The sequence below is a fragment of the Syngnathus acus genome, chromosome 22, assembly GCF_901709675.1.
Source record: "Syngnathus acus chromosome 22, fSynAcu1.2, whole genome shotgun sequence".
NCBI lineage: Eukaryota > Metazoa > Chordata > Actinopteri > Syngnathiformes > Syngnathidae > Syngnathus > Syngnathus acus.
Genome location: NC_051106.1, coordinates 5959929 through 5985449, shown reverse-complemented (window position 1 = coordinate 5985449; position 25521 = coordinate 5959929). Strand labels below are relative to the sequence as shown.

The window sequence follows — 25521 nt, the reverse complement described above, 5'->3', positions numbered from 1 at the left end:
GACCATACGCAACTGTGCAAAAGTCAGTGAAGTGATGGATAAGTCAATGTTGAGGAAGGGGAAAACATTTTAATCAACAACCTATGGATAATCACGTTATCTACAACATGACGGACATTGCATTGTACAAAATAAATTCCTCTTTCACACGCACTCGAATATTGGAAAACAAAGCAACAGAGATCCTCAATCAGCTCAGCGCTTATGTCAATCAGTGTACAATATGCACACTTGCGGGGGAGTAGAAAATTGAAAAAGGGTCACCGCTCGCTGAGGACTCTTTCAAATGTTTGACTTTCAACGTAACACTGCTCAGCTAGAGTGGACTGTGTTCAAGTATAAATAAGACAATCGAGTAGAAAGTTCAATTTGAGTAGCGCTCCAGTCAGAAGCGTCAACGTTTCCATCTCCGCGCGTTCGGACAAAGTCCGTTGAAGGTCTGTCTTGAAGAAAAACAAAGGGCAATCTGTTATCTCACAAGCAAGCACAGGACTTCAGATGTCTGTCAAGGAGCTGCGGTGCGAGTCTTCCAGTGTATGCTGGTGTCAACATGGATCCGTTCACTGATTGTTCTTTGCTTTGGCATGTGTGAGGATGTGAGACTTGAGGTTGGTGGACTGGGCAAATTTCTTGTTGCAGCCGTCAAAGGGGCACACGTACGGGCGATCTCCCGTGTGGATACGCACGTGTGTGCGTAAGTTAAAGTCCAAGGAGAATCTCTTGCCGCAGCCTTCAAATGTGCACTGGAAATGGGAAAGACAACAGATACATTTGGATTGAGATCATTTCATTGTCCCAAAGCTGAAGCTGGCAGGTCCAGTTAACCCCGTTTGAAGAACTGCTGCAGAGATCAAAACCAAATTTCGAGGCCCACCTGGAAAGGTTTCTCCCCCGTGTGTACGAGTTGATGTCTTTTCAGCTTGGAGCTCTCCACAAAAGCTTTGCCGCACTCGGCGCAGACGTGCACACGAGGCCCGTGGGTGTGCAAGTGCTTCCTCATTGCAGAATTGTCCCTGAACATCTTGGTGCAGCCCTGAGCACAACGTAATGTCAACAAATTTTCATCCCTGATATTAATATCATCGGTTTTTGACAGAAAGTGGGTGACTCACTTTGTGTGGACAGGCTATCGTTCGGGGTGCGTCATCTTCTTTCACTTTCTTTGGCTTCATTCTAGAAATTAAAACCAAAATATTTATTCGAGTCCACACACTTCTTCCAGTGTATTCTGAATGAGCGCATAACATACCTTGCAAACTCTGCCAGCTGTTTGGGGTCCGAAAGGTCGATGCCCGGGATGCCCCCTGGCGGCAGCTTCTTCCCCGTCATGTACTCTGAATAGTCAGGAGGAGAGTTTTCACCCGTGATTTGCTCTTCATGGTCAATGTCCTTCTTGTCATCTAAATCACATAGTCGGAATTCAATAAATGCAGATAAAGACAAATGGACCCGATAACCAACTCAAACAAGTTCACCTGTAAAAGTAGCAGACAATAATGTACTGCATTGCACATGGATGAGCTCTGCACATGCGACGCTAACTCATTTGGGAAACGCAATAGATATTTATGTAAATATTCGATAACGTCTTTCATCTACGACGTCGACGTAAAAAAGCAGTAACGGTCGGAAACGGCGTAAAAACCGAGGGTCCTTGAATGCACCGCCTCCACCGTTGTGAAGTGCGCAATAGAGGCCTAGCTAGGCGGTTCCAAAAGCGGCGCTGCACTTTCCGCCATCTTCGTGGGGCCAAATAAACGCCATTTTTCCGGGCCGCCATACTTTCTCGACCGGGGAAATATGGCGGCGCCCATCGGCACAGAAAACATGGCTTCCCATAAAAACAAAAACACTCCAATTGAATTCCAAGCGGCGTTTTCGAATGGTAAAATTGGCGTTAACTTTTGTTGGAGGACAAGGCCTCGACGGTGGCCTGGTAACGTCGACACACGCACATCGAGAACAAAGCCGCGACAGGAATCCACTCCAAACTTACCCGAAGCCCACATAGTAACGGAGAACTCCCCTTCCAATGTCTTTATCTGCACTTGCTTCTGTTCCCATTTCCTACCCATGTCCGCACCGCTTAGATAGCTCTTTTTGCCCGATTTCTTTCCACTTGCAACCCTTTTCATCCGACCCGTTGTCGAGCTTCTCCCCGCGACTGTGACCAGAGTCTGTTCGATGTAGTCCTCCTCCACGGCGGGCACTGGGATGAGGATTTGGTCTTGGTAGCCGTCATCCGTGTGCAGTTCCGAGTCATCCTCACCCACAACCTCCTCCCGGGTCTGCACCAGAATCACCTCTTGGTGCGGAAGGATCGAGTGCGGGTCGTCCGTGTCAAGCGTTTGTAAGGCGATCATGGGCTGGTGCTCGTCGTCATCCCCGACAACAGTTGTTTCGATGGTCTCCACTTCGATTTCGTGCAGTTCAACGATTTCGGCGGGCATTTCCGAGCCGTCCGCCTCAATGTACAGGGTGTCCCCCGAAGCCATGACTTGTTATTCCGTTCTTTTGACCCCCTCCACCTTCGAATGCTTATTTAGTCCACCGTGACTTCTCCTCTGTGTACTCTCTTGCCTCCTCCCTCTCCGACGACTCGGCAACAACGTGTACTCTCGTAGCCACTCTGCTCCACTAAGCAAGTCTCGCGTGATTGTGATGAATGGATGGATGGATGGATGATCGATATGTGGATAGAACTTTGGGGGAAATCTATTGCATAACTTGTCTGAAAAGAATTCCACAATTTATTTATTTATTTGACAGTAAGATAATTTCCTTGTGCAGTTCTCATTCATCAATTCGGAACTAATTATTAATCTTATTGTTTGATTATTGACAATGTACTGGATGATCATTTTCTTGTGCAGTTCTTCACTAATTTGGAATTTATTCTTAATTTCATTGTTTGATTATTAACGATGGACGTATATTGTTATGTAATAAAAAATCTTTTTTAGCATAACAGTATTTATTCCTTATTATTCCGTTTTGCACTAAAGTAGAATTAATAACCAAACAAAATGAAACGCCCTAAAACGAGCGTTACACAGGCTCATTTGAAGCCGGTGCGGCTGTGGAACACCGTTGGAGAGGAGAGAAGGGAAGGGGAAGGCGGAGGGAGCAGAGTCGACACACCTGCAGCGTGCTACCTGCTCGAGTGGGCGTGGCCTCGAGAGTCTGCGTGTTGGGGGAGGTTCTTCATTTCCACTACGAGTTGGAGCGGTGCCGGCCTGTAACTCCGCACTTCATCGCTCCACTCAGTTCCGTTCACTCGGCGACATGGACAAGACAGGTGGAAGGGGCGACTTCGAATGGGTCTATGACGACCAACCACACACGGCGAGGAGGAAGGAGATACTGGGTGAGTGACCCATAGCTCCTTTGGTTTGACTGTTAATTTATTTATTCAATTATTATTGCCAAGTGTGTTAACAAGTGCTATGATCCGGTTAAACCAGTTTACTCGCTCTTTCCCAACCCGTCCTTACGGCTCAATAGACTTTCCAGGGATACCTGAACTGAACCATTTATCGAGCCGAGGCACATATTTGACATTCGAAATAGCTCACGGCTAGGTATATAGTATTGTTGATTGATACTGGAAGTTAAATACGACGTTCGTCACGTGTCTGTTTCCTTTTTTATTTTTTTGGGGTCAAAAACTCCCAATGGAACTTGACCCATCTGTTCACCTGAGTTGCACAATGACAATATTGCAGATGGAGCCGTGATAATGCCTCCGTGCTGGTTTGGTAACAAGGCACAGACTCTATTCTTTCTCCATGTGTGCTCTTGACAAATGCATACACACGCACGTCCAATTACAAACAATGCAGTGCGTGAGAAGATGGCTTACATGGCAGTCAAATGAGTATTACAATGGGGCATTGACGGGGGGGGGGGGGGTCTTTCTACCTGCTGGGGCATAATACAAAATAACTGAGAAGCACTGCACTAACAAAAAATTTTTTTTTCTTCCCCGGAACCCTGCATATATCCTTGCCCACAGGAAAAAAAAAATCCTAGCTCCGCCAGTGGTCATGGGATATTATCCAATTACTCTTAATTTGTCAATAAATATATCCATGATCAAACAAATTATTGTGTTTAGATTTTTTGGTTGACTTTATTGTTTTTGTTACCACAGGTGTGAATAACACAATAGGTTGCTTGGCACCTCCAAGCCATCAAATATTAAAGGCTTGCATTTTGAATTGTTCGCTGCCCCGTGGAGCGGAAAATACTGCATTTTTTTATTGGACGTCAGTTCATTATTATATTTTAACTGCGTGATTGTTTTTCCAATTTAACAATGCTGGGCGCTGTGAATCATCCGCTCTTTATAGAATGAATGATGAAACCAGAGTCTGACTCTCGACACGCCCTCGACAAAACGTCCAGTGTTTTTATGATGTCTGGTTATTTATTTAACAATAGAGAAGGCTAATAAAAATGTAAAAATGAGCTATGAGGCAATATAACAAACAAACATACAGTGCAAACATACATACATGATGACATCACATCATGATGTTGCCTCATTCAATACATTCTTAAGTTTTAAGTAATAGTTTTATTCATCATTCCTTCCAATGAACAATAGTTGGAAAAAAAGGGCAATTGAGTTAAATATTAACTCTGAAAAGAAGGATTGGTCCAGTCAAAGGCATATCGACGCGACATGCTGCACAAATGTCATTCTGGCAAGTTACTAATCATCATATGTCAAAAATAAAAACCTTAAATCAGCAGCTCCACAAATTTTAATATTACATAATCCTCAAAACAATATTTTCAACACAATAAATGTCAGATTTGGAGCTTGGAAAATCAACAAACAACTTTCAAATATTGACTTTTTAATTAAGGTGGAGTAAACTAAAACCCAAGCTGGGTCTCTCTGTTTGTGGTTACGGTCCCTCGGGAAAGCAACACCTTTGCCAATTAAAAAAACAAAAACAGCACCCTCCCATGAGATGAAGCACTGCCTCCACACTGCATGCACCGTGTTGTTTCTTGGTCTTAACATAAGTTCTTTATTTAAAAAAAATTTATCATCATTGAGTTATTCTCTTCTATCCCCCATAGCCAAGTACCCAGAGATCAAGTCCCTGATGGGTCCGGACCCCCAGCTGAAGTGGGTGGTGTCAGGCATGGTGCTGTCCCAACTCCTGGCCTGCTACCTGGTGCGGGATCTCCCGTGGAAGTGGATCTTGTTCTGGGCCTACGCCTTCGGCGGCTGCGTCAACCACTCTTTGACGCTGGCCATCCATGACATTTCACACAACGTGGCCTTTGGCAACAAACTGGCCAAGTGGAACCGCTGGTTCGCCATGTGGGCCAACCTCCCTATCGGCGTGCCCTACTCGGCCTCGTTCAAGAAGTACCACATCGACCACCACCGCTACCTGGGCGGGGACAAGCTGGACGTGGACATTCCCACCGACTTTGAGGGCTGGTTCTTCTGCACTCCCACCAGGAAGTTAGTGTGGCTCTTCCTGCAGCCGTTCTTCTACTCGCTGCGTCCGCTGCTGGTCAATCCCAAACCTGTTTGTAAGCTGGAGATCCAGAACTTTGCCGTCCAGATGGCAGCGGACGCCATCATCTATTATTTGTGGGGGCTCAAGCCGGTGGTTTATCTTATCGCCGGGTCCATCTTGTGTTTGGGACTTCATCCCATCTCTGGACATTTCATCGCCGAGCACTACATGTTCATGAAGGGACACGAGACGTACTCGTATTATGGGTCGCTCAACTTGATCACCTTCAATGTTGGCTATCACATGGAGCACCATGACTTCCCGAGCATACCTGGAAGTAAGCTACCTCAGGTGAGACCGACATCTTTTTACGTTTGTTCCATTGGTGGAATTTTCAGTTGAATAAGTGAACACGACTCAAACTAAAAATTCAATCAAAGCAAGTTTGGGAATTTTACTCATCATGCTATCTTGATTGATAAGTGCTAATCTGTTGTTGATAATAAAAAAAAAAAAAAAAAAAAGATTACCCTTGACCTTGTGACAATGTCAAACCTAACTGATTCTATCACCAGTCTTTCAATCAATGACAAAAGAAACAGGAAACTAGAATGGCATGTACGAAAGGGAAACAAATGGCGACAACACAACTGATACTGGAACTTGGGTGTGACCTGTCTTCAAGTTTACAAAAGAAAAAAGCTTTATATCAGATAAAAGCAGGTAACTGATTAACCAATGCCACTCAAGCGTGTCACAGACACAAAAAGGCTGTCAACAGTTCATGTTCACAAAACCTGTTTGCCCACAGACACCTTCCAACTTTTTTTTTTCCTTTTAAAATAATTACCAATATCAAACATGTAACAATGTAAGAGGAAGTGGATGAAACCATGTGCTAAGGTAAATGTATTCAAAATGCGCACGCCACATCCTCCACTCCAACAAAGAGCTTCGGGTCTGTTTCCGTGTGCGTTTGCATGTCATCAGAATCAGTGAGAAAAAAAGGATAACGTGGCCCTCAAGCACTAAAATTCCTCTCCATCTCCTTTGCAGGTGAAGCAGATCGCGGCCGAGTTTTACGACTCCCTTCCTCAGCACACGTCGTGGATGCGGGTGTTGTGGGACTTTGTGTTCGACGACAGCATCGGCCCGTACTCCCGAATCAAGCGGGAGTACAAGTTGAACAAGCAGGAGTAGAGCAGATGTTTCTCAACGTCTCCAGGAAGGAGGGTCACCGATGTGAATGTGACTGGTCGACACACCACATTCCACGTGATGTTCCTTCTCAACGCTGGATGCTATCTTCTTTAGTCTATTCCGTTGCAGTCGAGCATGTTAAAAAAAAAAAAAAAAAGAACATTTCCTTCTTTCACAGTTTCCACTTGAATGGAAAGGCCTGCCATGCCATTTGAGACTACAAGGAATATTATTCAACAGTGCACATTAATTTTTTTTGTAAGGTCTACAGTTTCATGTTGTTGTTTTTTCACCCATTATTACTGTTGTGTGGTTCCTTTTGCTGCCTCTTTTTCCATATTGTTTGGAAACAATAGGAGTATTTCAGGGTGGCAGAAAGCAATATGGCTCCCAGATTTCAACTAAAAGTGGGAACAGAAAAAAAATTGTTTGGGATTATGCTGCCAATTAGCCTGTGGCTCAAAATGTATAAAACAACCCCACCCCTCCAAACCTAACCTAATTGAGCCGAGCAGCAAAATGGGAGTGGAAGTTACAAATAGTTTTACAGGGAAGATAACGACACTGTTTGACGTAGTTGGAACGACATAGACATTTTCTCAAAGGTATGTAGAAAATGTTCCCTTGTGTTGTCGAAGTAATTTATCAAATCGATATCTGGCCTACGACTTCAGATCAGCACTCCTGTGTGTTATAAAAAAAAAAATCAATCAAAGCAATAGAAAAATCATTAACTAGCTAGTCTCTTAATGATCACATTAATAATTTAATTAAATAGAAAGGTGTGTTTATTAAGTGGTGCCATCTGAGCAACTGCCACCCAGAAGTACTACATGCTTTCCACAGTAGGGAAAAGGTCTTCGGTGATGCGTTCAAGGGCACAGTAGAAAAATCAGCACTGAAACTCAAGCGCTTGACAAAATAGCGCACTAGTGTCATTTAGGCTTTTTTTTTTTTTTTAAGGCTCAACAATGTTACTCTCTTTCCATGTCGACGCTGAGCTTTACTCAACTCATCAAGAAGTTCAGAAACTTGAGCGGTCGCCAGTGAAAGGCGTAAGTGTCGGAAGAATGAGAAGAGTGAGAAGCTGAGTTCAGAGTCCCTAAACGTCAAATGTATTGTGTTTGCAATCAAAACACTTTGGCTTGACCAGATGCTGCTGCGGGCCTGCTGTATACACTTACTTGGAATGTGTGATGTTTCTATTTAAATGTATAATAAACAAATACATGTAATACAGAAGATACTGACAAAAACATGTTCTCTTGTTTGTTTCTTACAAAACAGCTTACCTATGATCTTAAGCAAAGTAGAGATGAGAAGAATCATGTTTTTTTTTTTCTAAACCAAAAAAGCCATTTTTTTTTTTCACAAAAAAAATACATATACATATACATCAGGGGTGTCGACCTCCAGTCCTCGAGGGCCGCGTTCCAATATGTTTTCTAAGTTACCCTCGTTAAACACACCTGCGTGAAAAGTTTTAGCTCCTTTCACGTTCTGTAGGAGCTAAAACTTTTCACGCAGGTGCGCTTAACGAGGGAATCACACGGACACTTCATTAGGTACACCGCCATTTTCAAGTGTACCTAATAACAGGCCACTTTATTAGGGAAATATCATGGTCAAAGGTCACAGGTGTCAAGCTCTAGTCCTCAGGGCCGCGTTCCAATATGTTTTCCAAGTTACCCTCGTTAAACACACCTGCGTGAAAAGTTTTAGCTCCTTTCACGTTCTGTAGGAGCTAAAACTTTTCACGCAGGTGCGCTTAACGAGGGAATCACACGGACACTTCATTAGGTACACCGCCATTTTCAAGTGTACCTAATAACAGGCCACTTTATTAGGGAAATATCACGGTCAAAGGTCACAGGCGTCAAGCTCTCGTCCTCAGGGCCGCGTTCCAATATGTTTTCCAAGTTACCCTCGTTAAGCGCACCTGCGTGAAAAGTTTTAGCTCCTTTCACGTTCTGTAGGAGCTAAAACTTTTCACGCAGGTGCGCTTAACGAGGGAATCACACGGACACTTCATTAGGTACACCGCCATTTTCAAGTGTACCTAATAACAGGCCACTTTATTAGGGAAATATCATGGTCAAAGGTCACAGGTGTCAAGCTCTAGTCCTCGGGGCCGCGTTCCAACATGTTTTCCAAGTGACCCTCGTTAAGCGCACCTGCGTGAAAAGTTTTTGGTCACTTTCACGTTCCGCAGGAGCTAAAACTTTTCACGCAGGTGCGCTTAACGAGGGAATCACACAGACACTCCATTAGGTACACTGCCATTTTCAAGTGTACCTAATAACAGGCCACTTTATTAGGGAAATATCACGGTCAAAGGTCACAGGCGTCAAGCTCTCGTCCTCAGGGCCGCGTTCCAATATGTTTTCCAAGTTAGCCTCGTTAAACACACCTGCGTGAAAAGATTTGTCATTTCCATGTTCTGCAGGAGCTAAAACATTTCACGCAGGTGCACTTAACGAGGGAATCTTGGAAAACATGTTGGAATGCGGCCCTCGAGGACTGGAGTTCGACACCCCTGCTATATATACATGGTCATTTTTTACATAATAAATTGTTTCACAAATTTGAATTTCATTTTGTTTGGGTAAGGACAGGGGTCAAAGGTCAGGAGCCAAATGTAAGCACTCATAGGTCAGGGATCAAAGGCCAGAACTTGTTCGGGTGTTGCAGAAATGTCCAATAGTGTAGTGTTGCCTTGAATGAATTTTTACATCCAGCTTTTTATTTATTTAATGAGAACATCGCTGACAATGCGAGTGCAACAATCCAAACTCCCGCAAAGACACTTTGAGCTACCGTAACATTGACTGACCATTCCATTGTGCACATTCTTCTGAGCTAACTTTGCATATTTCCATAGAAACAACCTTCAATGTTTAAATTATGCACCCCTCCCTCACTTTGCGACCATCATCAGCATTCAGGGGTGTCGACCTCCAGTCCTCGGGGGCCGCGTTCCAATATGTTTTCCAAGTTACCCTCGTTAAACACACCTGCGTGAAAAGATTTTGGTCATTTTGGCCTTCTGCAGGAGCCTAACTTTTGCCACAGGTGCACTTAACGAGGGAATCTTGGAAAACATGTTGGAATGCGGCCCCCTCGGACTGGAGTGCGATACCCCTGTTTTACATAGAGACTGGGATTCATTATAGAAACAAACCACTGTTATAAATGCACCACCATTTTTATTTCCTGTTTAACCAAATAAAGAAATTGATAGAGATTAAGGGTTCATGCATAACATAGGGAGGAAAACTACCACGTTGTTCGGCCATTTCCTTTTTTTTTTTTTTTTTTTTTTAAACCGCTTACCAGGGATGGGGAACCTGGGACCATTCCAAAAAAATTGACTTGTACATAATACAGCAGTGGAAGCCAATTTCCCTTAGTAATGTGAAATTTGGTAGGCATGTGTAAAGCCAGGGGAAAAAAAAGACTCAAGAACACATTTCTGCCATTTTGGTCCAAAAGATTTTCTGTCCCACTGCTACCAAATTTGAGCCTGTTTGTTCAGATAAAATGTCATGGTTCCTCATCCCTGAGGGCTTTTTATCAGGCGGATGGCCGCTCAGTGGTGTGGCCTTGGTGGTGTAGCAGAAGGTGAATTTCAGTGGCTACTTGTCTGCAGGAAGAAAAGGTCAGACGCATGACCCCGGTATGAACATGGCAATCAAAACATCAGCTCAGCAACATTTTTGCCAACTTTGTGCTTGTTTCCAACAAATGGTCTGGAATCAAATGAACAGAAGTATAAAAGGCTGACAAGTAGGGTGCGCAAGTTTCCATTTGTCCTTTCCGAAATACTCATGGTCGACGACATCGGCACAGAATTTTAAATAATACAACAGTACAAACTTAGAAAACCAAAAATATTTTCTTTTGAAGACGGAACAAAAGAAAACGTGGCAACACTGGGCAGTCTGAGTCGAGAGGCGCACGCACGCACAACCACAACAACGAAGTCGCCACGACAGTTCATCTTCTCTTCCTCTCCTCGAGTGCGTCTCGCTCTTTTCAGTACACGTTGCTGTCCGGCAGACTCAAATGTTGGCACAACGTCTCTGTGACGCGACTTCACAGAAACATTGAGAGAACATTCTAGGTGTTCTCCTCGCGGCTCCACCTGTGTCCATCCGACGTCCTCCTTGTCCTCCTCGTCGTCTTTCTCCAGCTTCTCCTGCTCTCCTTCCGAATGTCGCTCAGCTGGGATTAAGACGTGCTGATCCGACCTATTTCTTGTCTGATGGCTGACAAAAGCAATGAAAAAAAAAGCTGCTTATCATAACTTGTTTGCATTGCAGCAGCAAGATAGACGTCACCCGGAGGTTGAAAACAGCTTACCATGAATTATTTCATCCTTTACTTTATGCAATTCGCGTACAACTTCATCCAAAATCTCCTACGAGGAAAAAAAAAACAAGTTAACAAACAAAAGGACGGCTGAACGGTGGACTTGATTAGATAGAAGCATAAAGGAACCTGTTTCATCCTGTCAAATTCTGTGTCGGATTCACTGGTGCTGCCAACGGGTCTCACTCTGCAACACGAGAGAAGAAACAAATCAGCTCTGGCCTGTTAAAAAATGTTTTTCCTGTTCGCACCTTGACACCAATGAGGACTTCTCTGAGGAATTGGATCTCTCCCACGGCTTCTTCACAGCATCTAACGAGGAGCAGGAGATCAAATTGTTGGTCCACGCCAAAATAACTCGACTAAAACTGTTCTGAAAACCGACCAATGAAAACCAAGCTTTTGAATGGTGGTTGAAATACCTGTAGAGTTCTGACCAGGCCCGCGACTACCAGAGTCGTCCTGCAGGTGAGAAAAAATTTTGCATCATCATTTAGCAGCCTTAAGATTTGACCAGTCATCGAGCACAAGAATGATGAAAATGAAGACTTACCTCATCAGGTTTCTCAGAAGCTTTCCGCCTAAGAGAAAAGAACCATGACATCATTAAGTAAGGTGAATTTTCTGCTTGCTCATCAGATTTGATTTTTGTTTTACCTGCGAGCTAATAAGGCATTCATCTCCTGCATGAGACCCTCTCCGCCACCTCCGCTCCCGCCGCTAGATCGGTTGGAGTCACTTCTGCCGCTCGATCCCGGCGGACTGCTCTCATCCTGCAGCACACAAGCGGGCGGGTGTTTTGTTGACTTTCTATTTATTGCCCTCGCAAAGCACACACAATCACAGAGGCGGTCTCACGCCTCGTTGGATTTTACAGCTTGTGTGGAGTCTCAGTTCTATTGATTGTTCTGGATTCATTGGCTAAATTTTTATTCTGCATGAATTGGATGACAAAACCCTTTCCCGATTACTGCAGATTAAAATATTGTTGTTGTTGATTTAAAAAAAAAAAGATTAAGCAATATCGCATGAAAGGGATTTGATGGTTTCCAAGGACGCTCACCCTTTGAACCTTACGAAGCTTTGCCCCTGCCAGCGCGGCCGCCAGCCCCGAGGGCTGCTGCTGCATCCCAGGGGGACCCCCGGGAGGTCCTCCGCCGGTGGGCAGAGGAGGGGGCATGGGCGGGGGCACCGCCATCGGGGGCGGCGGACCCGGCGGCGGCGGAGGGGCCGGCGGGCCGGCCATGGGCGCCGGGACCCCGGCCGAGGGCGGGGCCACGGACAGCATAGCGGGATGACCTGCGGAAACGGGGGCGCCTGCGAGGGGCACAGTTAGAGCTCGGTTAATGGCGGCGGCCCCCTGGAAGGTTGACTCAAGGTTGGTCCTGGGCGCTCAAATTGGAGGTGAGCCGTTTGACTTTCATCTTTAACTCAAATTACATTTTAAAGAAGCAATGCGAATTGATTCATTGTTTCCCACTAATAAAAAATGAAATACAAACTTAAATATTAATATTCGGACTTTTCAAATTGAATCAGATTCAGTGTATATGAGATAATGCTCTGTATTATATTACGCTAAAAATAAATATAAAATATTTTAAAGTGGACAGAAAACTGTAAAACAAGCATAGAGGGGTAACTGGAATGCGTACTAAAAATCATACGTACCTACATGGCATCAAATCATCTTTAACAGTGAGGAAATGCGACTATTTGTTCCATGTAATATTATTAACAATGGCCTCTCTCTTCATTTCACTGCATTTCACTCGGCACCAGTACATGGAGATGCGTGTTCGATATTGTGTCCAATCAGATTTCAGGCCCTATGCTTTGCCAAGCCAATGTAATTTATCTGCCTAAAGGCCCTTCACAATGAAGAATAACTTTGCTTAACCTTTCAAATTCACCTCAAGGGGCCAGAAAAAATATTGTCGGCTTTTGTCTAACCCTTTTCTCATAAAGACGAAACCTGGTCCTCTCTCCTCTTCATACTTACTGCTGTTGGTCATGGGGACGGGGGAGGGGGTCTCCTTGGGCGAGCCCCCGTCATTGTAAGAAGTGGGCGAGTTGCTGAGGGGCTGGCCCTGCTGGTGGTGCGCCTGCTGCTGAGGGTGGAAGGTGGACGGGTACTGGTGATTGGGGGCGAGGCCTGCGGGTGGCTGGCCCATGAGGGGGGGCAGGGGCACGGCCTCGCAGTACTGCGGGGTGAGCGGCAGCTGGTGGGAGTGGGAAGCGTAGGAGTCGTCCGCTTGGCCGTTGGCGTGAGGGTGGGGCTGGTGGTACTGGGCGCTCGGCTCCAGCGGCGGGGGCTTCATCCTCATATTTGGGAGGGGGTGCGCCACGGGGAGGGCGGGCTGCGGTGGCGGCAACCCCTGCCTGGCGGGCACGGCCATCATGACCGGAGGGGAGGCGGAGGGCGGGCACTGGGCGTACATTTGCTGCAACTGAGATGCCGACCAAGTGCCGTGTTTGGGGGGGAGTGTGATGTCTTGGTGGTGCAGGTGAGCGTGGCGCGCGGCGGTGGGTGGAGACAGGGGGATCTGACGGACCTGCCGGCCCATCGTGGTCACACCTGCCTGGACGGGTGAGAAGGCGGAGGCCAGCGAGGTGGAGAGCTGGGAGGAAAGCTGGGACTTGTCCCTGGCCGCCCCCGCCTCCTTCTCTTGGGAGGGAGAGGAGGAGGCGGAGGGAGGGGAGGAGGAGGCCACACGCACATAGGAAGGGGGCAGTGTGCTAGCTCTGAACTGTCTGTACTCGGGCGGAGTGTCGGGGTGGGCTGGGGGTGCGCACACTTTGTATTGGAGAGTGGAAACGACTGTGGGGGGCAGCGGGGAAGGGAGGGGGGAAGGGGGAGAGGAGAGACAGAAGGAGATGCGGACGAAGGAGGGCGACAAACAAAGGAAAACAGAAAAGAGAAAAAACGTGAGAAGAATGAAAAGCAACCAAGCCGAGATGAAAAGATAAAAAATCAGGAGCATAATTCAAAAAACTGATAACCGCAAATAAAGACTCAAAATATCAAGCAGCAGAATGCAACATGACCAGAAAAGCATATGACATTTCCCCCCCAACAGCAGCTGGAAGAAAGAGATGGCAGCAGAGCATGTTGCAGGGGCTTGGTGAGGGGTGGGGGTCAAGGGTTAAGGGGTTCAGGGAGGGAGGGTCACCGATATCATCGAGTGGGACCGAGGAGATGTTGAAGTCTCCTTCTGCAGAAAGACTTGAACATGTGTGTGTGCACATGGAGAAAAGGGCAACGTGGGAATGTGTTAGTCGTAAGGAACGGGAAGTACTGGAGAGTGCTGGCTAGTCATGATGTCATCACCGCTTACGTTTGTTTACTCTGCCTGGCAACACACCGATAGCAAAAAAGACAAAGACGAGCAAACACGCGCCTGCTCCGAGTTCTCGTGTGACTTTTAAATGCTAGCGGGACATTGAGCCACCCCGGTTGCCGTGGCGGCCGCCCGGCCGGCGTGTTCATATTTGTCGAAGGCTCACCTGATCCCGACGTCCGTCGCTCCCTCTCCTTGTGCGCCTGCATCTGATGCTGCTCCATCATCCTTTCAAGAGCAACCATGTGGCTTCAGTGTCAACACTTAACTCGGACTGGCGCTCTTTTATTGCACTTTTGATACGCGTATAAAATGGAATGAGGTCCAATACAAAAGTCACATGAGTGGCAGTAAGTACCTCCTCTGGGCCTCGCTTTCCTCTGAAGAAGGTCCATTTTGGCGCTGGACAACTGGACCTGAGAGATAGAAAGTGGGACATGTGAGTGATCACAAATTTACCTTTTGTCCAATTTGAGATTTCAAATGTGGCACTGTTTGTCACAAGCATAACATTAAATAACCATGAAACCACAGCTAACACACTAAGATTGAAGCGATGAGCGAGACTTGACGACAGTCAAGCGTAAACACCCGTCTCCTGCGTCACGCCGACACTTTGTTTATGGCAGCGGGCACAGTCGGCGGCACAAGCCAAGCGTGGAGGTGAATGCAAAAAAGCAGCAGAACTGCCGGGCGGCGTGTCCCCGCACACGGCGTGCTCCACCTGCACGTGTTAATGGAGACAATTATCGCCCTAAGCTGCCAGGTGCTGCGAGTGCGCCCATGCGTGCGTGTTTGTGTTTGCTGACACCAAAAGGTGGCGGGCTGTTGCCATGGTAAAGGTCAAGGACGCTCCCATAGAGAATTGAGGAGGGCTTGATCAGGCTTGTTTTAGATGAGCATTCTTTCATGTTATGAAATTATAAATAACACAATTTCTTTGTTGTTTTTTACGTCATCTGAAATGATTATTTTCCTGATGACTCAGCAGCAGCAAGTAACAGATACACTTCGATACCCCCAATAAAGGAAGCCCAGAACATGATGTCGCCATAAGTGATATTTTAACCACCATTAGAGTCACAAGTGCAGTCTGGCTTGATATGGCAGTTCAACACATTCTTTTTCACACCACCCCCCCATTTTAAATAACTCGTAACCGGAGTGGCTCAAAGGCTGTTAAATGCACAGCGGGTGACTCCACAAGTACACCCGGCTAAATATATGTACTATATAAAACCACAGACAGCTTAACGTGTCTCACAGTGAGCTTTAGAAATAAAAATACATCTCCAGTCAGGGCTGTCTCACTCATTAAAATGATCCACCACTAGAGGGTGATACAGCTCACGTAAGACAGGGTTCAACATCTGCATGTCAGAGAGTATTAAAGGGGGGAAAAAAAAAAAAAAGATCCTGGTGCGGTTTAACCCTTGTATGTAATTCAGCTCTGTGGGGCCTGTTTTCATTTCTTATGAAAACAAGAAAGATACTAATAATTTTTGCAGACTTAACGTCATTGGCTCGGCTTCTGTGAAACATCGAGCGTGACTCATTTCAACACATTCGCTTGAAAAATACTGGAAGCTCTACTCGGAATGGGGAGTGAGATAAATATTCATGTGAGATGATAAAAGCAGGGCGCTTGCAACGTGCGCGCTCAAATTCCAGCAGCCGTTCCACGAGACTGCCTTTCCAACATCAACAAAAGGACACCAAAAAGACACACAAATCTTCCGTTTGGCTTTGGAGACGAGCTATCAAATGTCAGGATAACATTCAGCAAATATCTGAAATAGTCTGACACGCGGCCAGGAGGTCAAAAGGATCCTTTTTACCTCCGCTGTCAGGCGAGCTGAGCACGTTGAGGGCGAACAGCATGGCGTTGGAGAAGGTGGTGGCCTCCTCCTTGCTGGCAAAGTTGAGCCCGTAGACTTGGCGAGCGTCGCGCCATTGATGGAAAGTGGGCGTGGCCTGATTGTACTTCAGGCCCTTCACGATGGAGTAGTTAATCACCACCTTCGTGCACAGAAATGAGTTGAAATTACAGACTGCAAATATAGCGGACCTTGATGATGCGAACTCACCTGCTGGTCCTGCAGCTTGACACCCACCACCCTAAAGGTGTTGTTGGCAGTGTTGTGGTAGATGTTGATGCGACTGAAGCCCTGCTGGCCCGGCTTGATGGGCACCCACTTCTTACTGGCGTCGTCGTAGACCATCACAGAGGCCCGAGCCTGGCAGATGCTCTGCTCACTGCAACGAGAGGTGGCAGAGATTCATCAGTGAAGGAAAAAGAGAGGGACAATTGAAAATGGAACACGGATTTGGATAAGATTAATCATTTTTATCAGATAAGATAACCATGAATCTCAGTGTGTGGTACCCAGGCTCCCTCTAGTGGTGAATAAATTAATCATAATTACGTTTTTTTTTCCCCCAAAGATTTCCATTTTCCTGTAATCATGCACTATGTTAATACTTAAAATTGTGCATAATGTGACAAGACAGTAATGCTAAATATTCTTAATATACTTAAACAATTTTATTTAAAATATACTTTATCTTAGATATGAACACTTGAGCTTACTAAGCTACTGTATTTAAATGTTGATCAAATGCTGGCCGAATGATGACAAATGCAACATATACTTGACTTTTTACTATATATCACGAATAGCACTCCACATTCTAATTGTGCACAAATGCAATAAAACCGTGACTTTCGTGTGGGTCTCCCAATGTGGTTAGTTTCCTTTCCATCGGTAATAAACAGCAATGTGACGTCTGACATCAAACAAATCAAGAAGACGGTGGGGTTGTTGCTTTGAAAAGCTGCAAACCTCAAAACTAAAAACGAACATCACCCTTCTGTTCTTTGGTGCGGTGAGCATCAGTGCTGTGGAAGAGGGCGTCACGCGTGTGTGTATGTCTCTGGTAATGATATGGTTTGTTAGAATCACTCAGAACACATTGCTAGTTTTGGACACGCACTAAAAGAGCGAAGGGTGACCATGAAAAGCAACAATGTAAAAGAGACCATTGTATTTTGTACCAAAACATTAGTGCAACAGTGGAGAGAGCTGAGAGGCAAATCCCGTGTCTCCCAAAATACTTTGTAGCAAAAGGTGGGTGTTACTTGCTGGTATTTAAATGTCACTGTTGTCTTCAGGCAACAAACCCATGAGAATAAAGAATGATTGTTAGCATCCTCAGAAAAAAGATGTCGGACTTCCTTGAAGAGCAACTTCCACTGTAATAGATACTCTGTCTCAGTTAATTATGGGATACGTAGCGTAAATAAGTGCCTCTTCACCATTACATGCATCGCTTTTCCCCGAAAAAAAAAATATCCGGTAGTAACTGTGATTACCTCAGTTCACAGACGCTGTTGCCAAGCTTTGCTTTTCTTGGCCTTCACACCTTCAGGCCATTAATGTGAGCGGCTTTACAAAAGGGCTACACACATAGTTCCTTATCAAGAGTGATCATGTGTATCTCGGTACATTTATTATTAAATTACATTTTCTAATAAAATCCGTGAAATTAATTCCAAAATAAAATTATATACTGTAGTGTCAACAACATTCTCAGTCTTTGGTCACATGTTTTTTTTTTTTTGCATTCCCCGCAGAAATATTTTTGAGAAATCAGTGAGCACAGAATGTGGTTTTGGTGGCTTTTTGCTCAACACCAATAGTGACCAGAATGCACTGGGCTCCTTGCCCTCCGAGCCGACGCCCTCTGGGAATAAACCGCTCAGCCAGAAGGCAACACAGGCGGACGTTTGAAAGCATATTTAGCAAGTCACTAAGAGAAAGTGATACGATTCATCTGGTTACATCGATTAATCGTTCAATACAAAGAGAAAGCACGAGTCAGCCAATAAATGAGAGCTTCCATAAACAAATAGAGCAAACCTCATTGACATCATGTTTACAGATACACGCTAATCTCTTCACACTCTCTCCTGTTTAAACAGCAAACAGTTGGGCAAGTTGGGGGGGGACGGGGGGGACGGCGACAGTCCCACTTGTGTGTGTGATGGATCTTCTTACAAAAGCAGCAACTATTTCTGGAGTAGCTAGCAAAGGAATGGACTGATGCTTTCATTTCTCCTTTTGGACTTTAAGGGCGTCTCGGTGGGCAAGTCACAAATACAGCGGCATTCCGGTCTAGTCGCAGCGTCTAATTTCACTGGTAAACATCTCTGACATGCTGATACTTTGAAAGTGTTAATGAAGACAAGAAGGTCTTTGCGAACAAGTTTGATGCTAGTCATATTTGGGCCGCGAGGTGTCGAGAGTACACGTGCGTGATGGATGACGAAGATGCATCATCGTCGAAAGGTCGTTGCTCAAATGCCACTCAGTGACTCTCGATTAATAGGATGAATCAAGAGTTTGGGAGTGAAAACTACGTTTGCTAGCTAGAGCATTATGTACACCTGTGCTAAGCGCCCACCTATTCATTTTTAATTGTGCTTGTCCTTATTAAAGTTGCGGATTTACAGCGACAGGCGGGTACATATAGATAAGCCAGTGGCGGCGTTAGAGGGGGGAGTGTGGGGGCATTGGCCCCCTTTGAATAATGTCAAGACCTCCCGGTGCGAGGCCTGATCATTTACTTTTTAATTGAATTTACTCCGATAATTTTGCCCAGAAAGTCATGGTTAAGTATCCATTTTGTTTTTCAAAAAAAAAAGAATGTCTCGCTTTAGTTATCCATACAGTGCATGGTGGCTTGTAACTTTAAATATGCATAAGTCCCTCCTAACTGCCTGGAGAGAAAGAAAAGAAAAAAAACAGGAATACAGCACAGTTTGTATCCTGAACCTCGTGACAAATTTGATGAGCACAAAAATGCATCCTTTTAACTGTGTGGAAAACAGACTTCATGAACAAGGCTGAAAGAACACGAGAAGACAATAAGCAAACAAGAAAAGGTCAGCGAGAAGATAAATAAAAACCAACAAAGCAATGACACAAAGCCTTCTGCCACACTGTCAAACAAGCCTCGGGTAGGGAAAAGGAGGCCACCATGCCAGGCGGCCTTTTAAATAAAGCAAAGCTTGCACACATGCTTTGACATATGTGTCGCCTTTCTCCATCGACAGTAAGAAATATGAGCAGGAGTGATGGGAGACTTTACAATTAATTCTTCCAGCAGCCGACAGCTACATTATTAATTATAATTAATAACCTTCAATAAATCATAACCTCTGGTAGTCAGCTGGGAGCAATGACAGCATCCGGGGGAAACTTCCTGGTCGGCGTGGGAGGTAATTAGGCGCTGTAATGCATCCAGCCTGCTTCTGAATTTAGCACAGATACACACTGGTGAGTAAAGTAAAGAAAACAAATGTGTGTGTGTTACATTTGACAAAAAAAATGGAGGTCTGTCCGACAGGCAGGATTAGAGACGGGCGCGCAGCAGGCCGATGACTGCAGTCTTAAATCTAAATTAACCAACACTTAACTCTCAAACAAGACCTTTAATCTGCTCAAGGGGGGAAAGTAGTGCTTCAGGAACGCCCGCGAAAGCTAAAAACAGCACACGCTGACATTTTTTTTTCCGGAGGAATCAATGTCAAGTCTGCACCTTTGTAATAGAACAAATGATGCGCTTGTTGAAAACAAACAGCGAAACGATTCCATTGTTTCACGATACAAACATCGAAAGAATGTTCATTTAAGCATTTCTATTTTTAGACTTTGCAGCCCATCCCCTGCTAATGTAACGAGATCACGTCGAGGATTTTCATCCACCGTTGCAACGTATACGGACGCCACTAATGCATCACATTGAGCCTCATCATACTGTAATCTAGATTTTGTCACCAAATCCGCTCAAGTCCCTGGTGATGACCAGGTAGCGACCTCTGAGCTCCGTTGTAGTGTTTCTAAGTGCAGATACATATAAAGGGCACTTTAACCCTGCGGAACGGCTTGCAACTAAGCCCTCTCGTGTGTGTGTGTGTGTGTGTGTGTGTGCATGTGTGAGCATAGTGAGGCCTTAATGGCATTAATGCTAACATTAATGTGCTTATGTTCTTAGCTAAACATCCCCCAGTGTGGTTGAATGTGGAAAAGCTCAGGCAGTTATCTGTTTGCAATACTCCTACACTTACACAAGTTAAAAAAACCAAAAAATAACACAAACGGCACAGTTATTCAGTGCGTGACCTACATAACATTTTTTTCTTGTCTCTGTGATTTGCATGGATCGCAATTACACCCCCCCCATTCTGCGTATTGTGACTACGACGTATGCTGGAAGAAGAAGCGGCAGATAAAGCCAAGGCGCTAGCGACGCTAGAGCTGGAAGTCGTGCCGCGTGTGAAATAAACATGGCTTGCTCGAGTGTTTGGGATAAAGAAGATGCTTGGTGCAGTGGCTCCATTAGTCAGGCTGTATCCTACGCGGAAAAAAGGCAACGTGACATACCGGGAAAAAAACAACACAATATAAAGCCATCGCAAAGACAAAATGACAGTTTTGTAAGAAAGCCCGACGCCGACACAGTAGCTAATCCGAAATAACCTCAATTCTTTGTCTAAACAACAGATTAAGATTATAGATTAGTATTTCAGATCTGATTAAATTCAACAAGAAAAGATTTGCCTTCTGTGCAGTTGTCCGATCACAATACTTCTCTTTGCACACAATGTTTTTTACCTGAAAACCACAAAATATTGGAATGTAACATCATTTCTAGGTCTCTGGACTTCAATCACAACGAGTAGCACCAACCTGCAGGAGATGTGCGTGTAAAAGAGTCCAGAGTCACTGACGCTTTGAGGGAGGCCATAACGTAGCACCCGCACCCGTTGGATGTCCATTTTGGTCAACAGCTGTATGGAATATAACCTCGGTGGTCGGACTCCACTAAAAATCGCATGCTAATCCTCCGCTAGCCCTCCCGCAACGCGAATTAAAAACAAAACAAATAGACTCGACTTCCAAGTATGCGAGGCGACGAGGTTGATGAATGTCCACCCGGCAACAAAGAGACGAGCGATGGATGAAGTCATTGACTGGCCTGATGTCGCTCTCCAAACAGATGACCGTGTGTGTCATTGAAACTCCGTGTTATTGTATTGTGTTAACCCGGGGGGAGATTACCTCATATCTATCTCAAACAGCTCCTAATGCCAACCCCCCTCGCATCCACACGAGCATTTTATTGCGTTTTTTTTATTTTTTTTATTAAGAGGATGGCAGATGGACGCTGGGAATCACAGAGTAAACTCATGGTAGGATAATACCACAATATTTTGCCAATGGAATTATACCCAATGATGCCCCCCCTCCAAAAAACAAGAAAAGTGTTTCATATTGGGACAAATTCAGCAACCATTGTTGCCACAATTAAGATCATTCCAAATGAGCTGCTATTGACTAGCATGGCCTGAACCTCAGAGGTCAGCCAAAGAAGAGAGAGGCAGCACGCTAATTGTCCATTAACATGCAACGGTCATTGATTACCCCTCAAACTCAGTCAAGGTCTTACATTTGCTGGGTAATGATCAATACATTTAAGAACTTTTCCAAACACTCTAGTGAACCCCCCCCAAAGTAAAAGTGCAACTAGTGACAATAACAACAGTGCAGGATTCCCACTGCTTTCTATAAATACATTCAATTAATAAGGAATCAAGACTAGCATGTTAGGTCGGCTTCGACTAAGCGTTCCAGTTTGTCACATGACCTCTTTGGAAAATTATTAGCCCAACCCTGCCTTATCCCAATAAAGAATATAAACACCACTGAGCATTATATACGATGTTGTATGGGGGGAAAGTGGGGGACCATGTCACCATGGTAACAACAGCAACCCTATTTTCATTATTATAGTCCAAATTTACGGTAAAATTACGACAAATACTCGCTTTGACACACAATGACTCATCCCAGCATGTTAAGCCGGATATTTTGACCATTTATTTGACAGAGAATGATTGTTATGGATACATGCAATGTATAGACACAAGCAACCCTCCCCCACTCTCCACTTCACCTTCCTCAGCATACTAATCCTGATCCTCAAAGAGAGGCTGCTTCTATTCCGGGAAGAAAATACTTCCTATAACCAAACATAGCGAGAACATGCAAATATTTTGCTTTTGTGGGTTGGTTTTAAGTAGTAACCCCAAGACTCCATTTTTTTTTCCAGAATAAAAAAATGTTGCCAGACTTGACAGGAGATTACTAGAATGCACAAACACAATTTGGGAATAATGTCATGGCGTCCCACACATCTGTGTCTGGAGCATCAAGCAATCACGTGGTCATTTGCCAAGGTCTCGCTATCAAGGCGTCATCTGGCTCCGTAGTCCCACTCATGAGCGATTAAGCGCTCTCTATCCCGCCCGCGCTTCCTGTACTGACTTTCTCACACTCGCATGCAACTCAGATGGGAGAGATCCCGCCAGGCTCTGCGAACAGCTGACGGAGTAAGTCATTCCCTCTACTCGGGGAAAAGACTGAGCCAATAAAACAAAATGGAGCTTGGCTGGAGAAAAGAAACACAGACTGAAAAAAAAAAAGGCAGGGAAACAAGCAGGATTTTTTTCCAATCCGTGGCTGGAGAGCAAGGGAATTGCATCCAGGGAACATTTTGCGGTCACGCAGCTTAAAGAGGAGCCAACGGACGCATTCCAAAGCCATCTTCTATCACACTTACACAACAAAACACCATAACACAAATACGGTTGCCCTACCCGAAATCATCCAAGGAATACATGTTTCCGGCCAGCCGGTCCTTCGGGGCAAAGAATGGAGGGAGGTGTAAAGGAGGAGATTACGGAGGAGCGGCTGAGGTGCTAATCTGAGAGGAGAGAGCGTCACGCATGCTGCCGGCGTCAAAGCTTCCCTTCTTCACATCCTCGAAAAAGCCGAGTGAGCCAGAGACGCTGTTAAGAGGACCGTTGTGACTGACGAGAGGAAAGGAATGCAAGCCAGAGAGAAAGAGAGAGAGTGAGAGAGAGAGAAGGCAACACGTGCCCGGCAAAGACCAGTCATCTCGTTCCATTGGTTTGCGTGGAACGCTGACTTTCTGCTTCCATGTTTTTTTTTTTTTTGGTTTCCTTTTAAATGTTGTTGTGAGAATCGGTTTCTGCCGGGGATGAGGAACACACACGGTAAAGTTGCTAAATACAGCAAATAAATCACAACACTGAGTGTGTTTTTGTATACTAGCTCCTCTGTTAGCAGTCCTGTTGTTAGCATTAGACGTGCAACGATTAATCGACTCCTCTGCAGTAAATATTGTCCATTTTTTGTAGTTTGTCATGTCATGAATTGAATTGCAGGAATTGTCATAGAGCTTCAAATCCTATTTACTTCAATAACACGCCATTTTGAACTTTGACTGAACCTGTCAATGAAATGACAGGAGGACCGGCGCAGGTGTACTTTGTTGATGGCGCAGCATCCGAAGGCGAGACTCACGAGTCAGCTAGTACTTCACCGCAGCGGTCAGTCTGCATTAACAGGACAGGACGAGCGCATGTCATTTTGCGCCCGTTTCCAAACTAAACTCACACACATATAAACACAAGCCGAGTGAAAGAGGCCAAGAACAGAGAAGCACCATAAAAGCACTCTGCCTAAAAATAACTAACACTCGCATTAATGCTACAAAGGAAGCAGTCATGTCGAAAAAACGACTTGAATGGGTTTTCTTTCCACTTTTACAACTCAACCATCATGCTGCCTCTCTTTAACCGAGCAGTGTAAAACCAGCTAAAAAAAGCTCCAAATCTGAGCTGCTTCGTTGAACTTGAAGCAGTCAAGCGAACATTTGCGCCTGTACACACACCCACGAGAGTTCAACTACAGGCGGGAGGCTCATATACTGGAAATAGAAGTTCCATGAAGTCGGGCTGGAGGTTTTGGGGCCCCTGCAAATTTAGATGATGGAGGCAGACGAGGAGATGAGCTTTGGTAAATGTGTGACTGTGTGTCATCGGGAAAGGGGAGGCGAGGGGGGCTGCCTAACCTGCCTGGCAACCACCAGAATAAACACCTCCTCTTTCTTCTTCTTCTTGGTCTACTTCACTGCATGCGTGCTTCTCACTCCCTTTGCAGCCACCACCGTACCACCTGGTGCATAGTCAGTGATGCTGTCGTTGCCATGACTACTTGGGGGATTTTTAAAGCTGCATCTGTAACAATTGGGGTGCGGACCCACCGTGACAATTGGGGGAGACTAAATTAGAGGAAAGAGACAAATTAGACTGGGGGAGTGGGCGGCGAAGACCTCCCCCCCTACACACACACACACCACCCTTTGACGATGTGCTGTAGTTCATTAATGTTGATGCAGTAATACATCCCACAAGCTTCTGGTCACAATATATTTGATGCTAAGGCTGAGAATGTATCTGAAGAGTCAATGTTCATTCGTCATGACGCGTCAAATAGGGCGCGTGGGATTAGCTTACCTCATGTCGCCGTCTATTCTTCACACGACGACGACGAGGAAGCCGATGGAAGTGCTTTCGCCGTTTATATGAGCAAAAATACTATAAAACAAGTCAATCAGGCTTCACAGACGTGGAAAAAAAGCGTGCTTTAAGGGGCTATGTGATGAGGCGTGCTACGGCTTCAGGCTGTCTCTCCCATCCGCTTTGTGCTCCGGCGTCTCGGCTGCACACGCGCGCCGCGGCGTGTCCTAACATCCATGTTCTTTGTCTTCTATTCTATCTTATTCACTCGGAAGCAGGCTACCAGGCGGGTAACAGTGGTCGTCAGCGGACGCCGCCTCCGTCACGCCATATTTTCTTCCCATTCGGAGTGTTGTTGGTTTGTGAGAGGCGCGAGGCGGAGAGATTTGGCAAGGTTACAATGCGGCGTGCGGAGGAGTCGGCTCAATGCCGACCACTGGTGGCGTGGACACGTAACTGCAGGCAAGAATTGAGACCGCCCCTTGCGAATTATGCAGTGGGGTTAACCCCCGCCTATTCGCGATTAACCATTCGCGAATCTTTCAAAAAAAAGTAAAAAAAAAAAAAAAAGGAAATAGAGTAAATTCTACAAGTATATATCTAGTTGCTTTCCATCTGATTAATTCATGGTTTACAAACTGGGAATGGGTTTTTAGCAAGGGTTCACTGCACA

The 25521-nt window shown here is 45.3% G+C and overlaps 3 protein-coding genes across 6 annotated transcripts; 1 reads left to right on the top strand and 2 right to left on the bottom strand.

Moving 5' to 3' along the window:
- Window positions 1–49: 49 nt before the first annotated feature.
- Window positions 50–2627, bottom strand: yy1a (YY1 transcription factor a). Of its 2 annotated transcripts, none has more exons than XM_037240846.1 (5): window positions 1997–2627; window positions 1250–1334; window positions 1113–1173; window positions 875–1033; window positions 50–743 (listed from the first exon to the last, which is right to left on the bottom strand). In XM_037240846.1, exons 1-5 carry the CDS (start codon window positions 2493–2495, stop codon window positions 561–563), a joined length of 987 nt encoding a protein of 328 aa, XP_037096741.1. In that variant the 5' UTR covers window positions 2496–2627; the 3' UTR covers window positions 50–560. The 2 variants fall into 2 exon arrangements, with proteins under 2 accessions (XP_037096741.1, XP_037096740.1); XM_037240845.1 differs by having other exon boundaries at window positions 1250–1400; window positions 1997–2625.
- Window positions 2628–3193: 566 nt separating this feature from the next.
- degs2 (delta(4)-desaturase, sphingolipid 2) lies at window positions 3194–7919 on the top strand. Its single transcript, XM_037241969.1, has 3 exons — window positions 3194–3367; window positions 5095–5837; window positions 6543–7919. The coding sequence occupies exons 1-3, from the start codon at window positions 3286–3288 to the stop codon at window positions 6684–6686; spliced, it is 969 nt and encodes a 322-aa protein (XP_037097864.1). The 5' UTR covers window positions 3194–3285; the 3' UTR covers window positions 6687–7919.
- Window positions 7920–9407: 1488 nt separating this feature from the next.
- Window positions 9408–25289, bottom strand: evla (Enah/Vasp-like a). 3 transcript variants are annotated; one of them, XM_037241483.1, is made up of 14 exons: window positions 24846–25289; window positions 16486–16654; window positions 16237–16417; window positions 14757–14814; window positions 14565–14626; window positions 13060–13878; window positions 12121–12374; window positions 11715–11830; window positions 11611–11638; window positions 11480–11519; window positions 11309–11369; window positions 11187–11244; window positions 11049–11106; window positions 9408–10954 (listed from the first exon to the last, which is right to left on the bottom strand). In XM_037241483.1, exons 1-14 carry the CDS (start codon window positions 24848–24850, stop codon window positions 10917–10919), a joined length of 1947 nt encoding a protein of 648 aa, XP_037097378.1. In that variant the 5' UTR covers window positions 24851–25289; the 3' UTR covers window positions 9408–10916. The 3 variants fall into 3 exon arrangements, with proteins under 3 accessions (XP_037097378.1, XP_037097377.1, XP_037097376.1); XM_037241482.1 differs by lacking the exon at window positions 24846–25289 and adding an exon at window positions 23121–23517; XM_037241481.1 differs by lacking the exon at window positions 24846–25289 and adding an exon at window positions 21151–21943.
- Window positions 25290–25521: the final 232 nt, after the last annotated feature.